Source organism: Pieris brassicae, chromosome 10 (genome assembly GCF_905147105.1).
Source record: "Pieris brassicae chromosome 10, ilPieBrab1.1, whole genome shotgun sequence".
Classification (NCBI taxonomy): domain Eukaryota; kingdom Metazoa; phylum Arthropoda; class Insecta; order Lepidoptera; family Pieridae; genus Pieris; species Pieris brassicae.
Window position 1 is genome coordinate 1,483,149 of NC_059674.1, and position 6,000 is coordinate 1,489,148.

At 34.6% G+C, this 6,000-nt stretch overlaps 1 protein-coding gene across 2 annotated transcripts in view; it reads left to right on the forward strand.

The window, feature by feature from the left end:
* Positions 1–3,519, forward strand: part of LOC123715254 (paired box protein Pax-6-like) — a 51,998-nt gene extending 48,479 nt beyond the window's left edge. Inside the window, exons 4-6 of one of the 2 annotated variants that reach the window (XM_045670200.1) lie at positions 1,930–2,211; positions 2,392–2,576; positions 2,945–3,519. In XM_045670200.1, the coding sequence (XP_045526156.1) occupies positions 1,930–2,211; positions 2,392–2,576; positions 2,945–3,472 (995 nt within the window). In that variant the 3' untranslated portion in view covers positions 3,473–3,519. The remainder of the gene's footprint in view (positions 1–1,929; positions 2,212–2,391; positions 2,577–2,944) is intronic. The other variant, XM_045670201.1, reaches the window with a different exon arrangement.
* Positions 3,520–6,000: the final 2,481 nt, after the last annotated feature.

Below are 6,000 nucleotides of genomic sequence, written 5' to 3' on the forward strand. Positions count from 1 at the left end.
TATTATCTTATCACAAAATCTCCGAAGCCAGTAAAAACCACTGTAATTGCAACAATTACGACAAAAACCTAATACCTATTACAAGTCGAGTGCTCAGTAGCTTTACAACGAATTCTACGACAATTACAAACGGACAGCCTATTATTAATATATATTACTCAAAGTATTTCCTGAAAATTACATGGGATGGCTGGCAAGGTTGTATTGGCACGCACGCAATCACGCATCTTAATATAGTAGGAACCTCCACGCCTGTCTGTTTATGCATTGCCTGATAACTGAACTATATTTCCTTATATCGAAGAAATACTTTATAATAATGATTATAAAGTATTTCGCCTAGGTATACCACTAGAAGGCAGATATTATATCATAATTTTTAGAGTACAACAAAGATTAAGTCAATTGCGATTGGGATATAAAGAACACAAGGAACTTTTTAAATTTCTTATTATATCTGCTTTAATATAGCAATGAAATAATGAAGTTATATGTTAATAATTTTTTATGTTAATAGGTTTTTAAAGTAAGTAAAATTTTAAAACTCAGTTTTGCGCGCAGCCCGAACATACGACCAATATTTAAACCTAGACTTGTTTAAGCTATTATATGTTTAAATCAGTATAAATAATATCTATAGCGGAAAGTGACCTGCTTCATGAGCATACCCACCTTCAAGTACGGTATGTAGTCACTTTTACACTATCACACATCACAGCCAAATTATCTCTTCGTTAAATCTATTGAATAATTTTTATTATTATTATATTTAGTGTAATTGATTGTTTTTATGTATAATTTGTTAGCTGTAGGTTTACGTAATAAATAAAGAAAATAATACTCTTAAAATTCATATTCATAAAGTTGGTTCATATCTCTAAATATAACATAAACTCTCATTGATTAAACTTCTCATAGAAAGTCTGATCCATAAATCTAAAATTAAGTGTGTTTTCAAGATCAAGAAGACTAACAGAAAAACTAGTATATTTATTCCCCACAGCAATAGTTCAAAGTCCACTTAACAGGACAAATACCACCAAGTATTAAAAGTATAGCATTCAAGTACAAACCGAGACAAGCTCTTTAATGGCGAACGCTTAACGCGACCACTGACGCTTCAGTTTAAACGCGTTTACTGATAATTATCACAACAAGAAATAGACCAGAAAACTGCAATTATGCATTAGTTACTCGATGACTTGAAGCAGGAAATAATTTTTTAATAACATATTATTAACTGCACGGATTTATGGCAAATATATTATAAATAATATTGTCCTAGTGGCTTTATCGTGCCGTATCCCTGAGGTCGTGAGGTTCAAACCCCGACTGTGCACCACTGAGTTTCTTTCTATATGCGCATTTAACATTCGCTTTAATGTTGAAGCACAGCGTGTTTAAAACCCAAACAGTGGAGGCATAGGAGGCTGATCGCCTACCTTTCGACCAAATCTAAAATCGTCACATAAATTATTAGGGATGCAATGGAAGGCCTTATTGTATAAGTTCTACATAAAGCTATTTACTACTTATTGGTATCTATCGGATAGCACTATTCGTCACATAAAGTCCATGATAAGTTATGAGTCCGATGAAACGTGAAGGTTCTTATTCGGAACTTTTATATTCCAAATAATTTAGGTCTTCCATAGCTATTTGGTAATTTATCAATACACTGTGAAACAGACCCTAAGTCTTTCAAGTATCAAATCGGTATCGCTCGGCCCTTTGGCATGTGTCTATGGGCAGCTGTATCACTTAAAATCAGACAAGTCCCTGCTATGTTAAAAATAATAATAATAATAAATATCTGAAGAACAAAAAACCAACATGCATTACTATGGTGACGCAAATATGGACACAGTGATAGATAATTTTTTTTATTAACAGATTAGTCTAATTTAATTCGATGATATTTGTTCCCAGGTGTATGTACGAACGCAACAGCTCCTAGCGTATCTTCGATCAATAGAATACTGAGAAACCGGGCTGCTGAACGAGCCGCGGCGGAGTTTGCGAGGGCTGCGGGCTACGGGTTGTATGCTGCCCCTCCGCCGTACGGCAGCTTCCCATGGGGCGGAAGCGGTGGGGTGTGGCCGCATGGTAGCTTGCCTCTCCCACCAGGTGTAGCTGCACCGTCGGTAGGCGTGCCTCACCCAGATGCGATGAAACAAGGCTTCTTATCATCAACGGGGAGAGGGCTTATTGGTAATTGGTGATATATTTAATTTTATTAAGTTTACATTGAATGTTCTATTAATATAATCAGTAATTCATGAATCATACATTAATTTCATTTTTGTCATCACAAAAGTGATTCATTTCTATGGATAAGAAATTGGAATTTAATACCGAAATTCGTTGTTTACATTGAGTTTTTTTTTATAGATGTCGACGGTGATGACTCGGGATCTTTAGACGGTGAACAACCAAAGTTTAGACGGAATAGAACCACATTTAGTCCAGATCAATTAGAAGAACTTGAAAAGGAATTTGAAAAGTCACATTACCCCTGTGTGTCTACGAGAGAGAGGCTCGCTTCTAAAACATCTCTTTCCGAGGCTCGTGTACAGGTAAATATTCAACTATTAGCAACAATATTATTATAAAAAATAAGTAAAGTTTTGTAGGCGATATATATTCAACCGATTTTAGATTTCGCCTTGCGTCTGTTAACAAGTTATGATTACCGTATAATTCCTATAAAAGTGTATTCAATTCAATCAAAAAATAATATTCAATTTATTTAAACTTTTGTACTATGAGCTTATTATAATGATACATATTGTATATGCAACGAAAATGTTCCTATGTTTCTGGTAAAATGGATAAGCAGAGAAAAACCCATGATATGACTTACAAAAATCAAGCTAGTTATAATTAGTATATATCAAGAAGTGAGTACCGAATACTAATCACGTTTATTTGCCGTTACTGACAGGTTTGGTTTTCCAACAGACGAGCCAAGTGGAGGCGCCACCAGCGCATGAACCTCCTCAAGCGCGGTGGCGGCTCACCTTCGCACCGCCTCCCACACTCACCTTCCCGTTCCCGATCGCGTTCTTTGTCCCCGACGCGCATTGCCTATCACGCACCACAAATGGGCGGAGAGAATAGCGCGTTCAAGGCCCTCTCTCATGACGCTAACGCCATGAAGGCTCTATCTCACGCTCAGTTCGAGACGAACGCGCTCAAAGCGCTTTCCCAGCAGACGTTCGATTTTAAACCACACCCTGGACTGGAGAGCAGCGCGTTCAAAGCCTTTGTACCCAACTCCGCAGCGGCCCTGCTCGCTGCGCAGTCAATGCAATTGTCCAGATACGAGTCTGATTCAGATGAGGAGATAAATGTGCATGATGAGAGCGAAGACGAAGGCGTAAAGCAAAAAAAGGCTAGGTCAAGATCAAGCAGTCCCTGTCGACAGAGGTCTAACGATTTGCCCCTACAATTAACGAAACATGATCGTTGATTTGTATGTAATGCAATTAATTGTAAATTTATGTAAATATGTAGATACTGAGCTAATTAATGTACAAGATCAAATTTAGTTTGCACAAATTATTTAATATACAGAATTAAATGTTATTTTGTAATCGACAAGTATTATATTGATTTTAAACGACTGCAAAATGGAGACGGTTCATAAGGATCTTTACTATATTTTTTTATGTTTCCCTGTTGCTCGACATACCCAAGATCCAGTGAGAGATTTCTTTTTCTATGATAAAAATCGATTTGAAAATTGTAATCTTACAACGAATAGGCGTATTTTTCCTTTCATTTCGTTCGCGCTCACAAAGGTCTGCGGTGGATTATAACTTACGTAAATTTTGTAATTTAGAAATTGTTTAAGGACACAAAAATTCACGTCACCATTTAGATTATTAAAATTAATGTTGAAAACTGTATATTTTTACTTTAATGGTTCCTAGAGAGGTTGATAAAACCTCCTTAGAGGGTATGTAAAATAAAAGATGGCGCATTTCCCTTTACGACTTGGCAAAGCATATTCGTCTGTATTTGATTGGACTAAGGATAACCAATCACAATAGAGCGATGCGTCATCTTTTGTTTTTATATTTCTCGATCAACGAATAGCCTAGATCGCTGACTTTTAACTGCCAGTTAATAGCCAGTGCTTCTTTATATAGTTAATTACACATGTAAATTATTTATTAACTAGAAAATTTTATCTTAATGTAAATATATAGTAATAGTTAAATGGGTACCTATTAAATATTTTAATAAATATTAATTCAATTTTTTATGGCTTTCATTTGGATTTTCTAATTTGAAAACTACACGGTCCTTATATACCACTCCGGCTCCCTTTATTTCAACGATATTCACCATAAACTCTGCTTGTGGGTGCTATAGAGTCGAGCACTTTGTAAATTAGGTTTAGAAGCTTACAAGGTATCGTATATATGCTATCGCAATCCACTATTTGTTTTAACTAAATTATACTATCTTAAACCGCTGTACCTATAGTTATGAGTGTGTCAAGATTGATGGTATAGTGGATCGATATAACGATATATAAGACAGTGATATATATCATATAGATAGTCAAAGGCTCCCTCCATACACTCAGACTTCATACAACTCCTAAATAAAAGAAAGTTTTAAGTCTAGAGTGATGTATGCTTGATATAATTTATGAGTAATAACCAGATAAGTGTTAGCCCAGTGGCCACAGCGTGCGACTCTTGTCTCGTACGGTTATAAGATCGTTGATTTGATCACGACTGTGCACTGATGGACTTAATCACAAAAAAGTAACTGCGAGAACTGTATACAAAAGGCTTATACTTGAATACTTGCCTATTAGAAAAAGCAAATAATTAGAAGTGAAGATTTGCCTCTACTGGTTTTTTTAATCATAATAGCCGATAAGACATAACTAAAACGTATGTCAAAAATATGTATGGCGCAGATTTCAGCGACTTTTATAGAGTATTAAGGCATTTGTAAGAAAGTATACTAGAGTTTAATATTGTTTATTTCTAAGCACCAGTTAACTAATGATAACTTCGTATCGTTTAATTAATCCATGAGCTTATGTGATACAATTGTCAAGCTTTAATGGCATATTAAATTGATTATGAGCTTTAGTGAGCTTAATTTTGTAACATCGATTATTAATGATGTATTTTAGAGGAAGCGATAGTAAAATTACAAAATGCATTACGAACTTTGGCGTATGGACCAGTGGACAAAACATCAAATTACCAGCCAGTGTATATTGATAACGTCATCGCTGTTCCAAAATATAAGTAGGTGTGATGCTTACCAAACTCCGAAGAAGGTTCATGGTAAATAAAAGCGAGAAGAGAAGATACAACTCGTATCTTCGTTACAGTAAATTGTACAGGATGCTTGGAAGGGATTGAATGCTATCTGTACAAAATTAATTATTAATCTACAAACAAGTACTGATAGTATGGAATTATGGTAGTAAGTGGTGTTGATGGACACTTTCTTGTGTTGAATATCCTTATTACTAAAATGGGATAGATTTGAATTACTTATTAGTCTTAATTTAGGATCGTGATGTAAAATAAAGTATTTTTCAAGAGTTCATATTTTCTTCAGACCAGAAGACTTCAGAAGACCAGACTTCTTTTGACAAGCTATTTATAGTATTAATATGTATATATTTGAATGTTATAAACATATTATAAATATCATACCCTCGGCAGTATCTGTGTCTATGACCGCGATAAAATATTTGTGTCATTAGATAATTCATATATTTTTAAAACGTATCGGTGTCATTGTAGTTATATAAAATAAAAGGATTGATGCTGCGAGAAGGTAATATTAATTAATAACCTTACTTATGTTTAATATAAAACATAGCAATATACATATATGTTCGTATACTTAGGATGATATTTAAAATAAGAAAGTGTCCAATAACACTACTTACAGTCTCTATTAAGGGTCAGACACTCTGCTCTTGTGTTCTATTTATGCACTTACCACTATAATAAT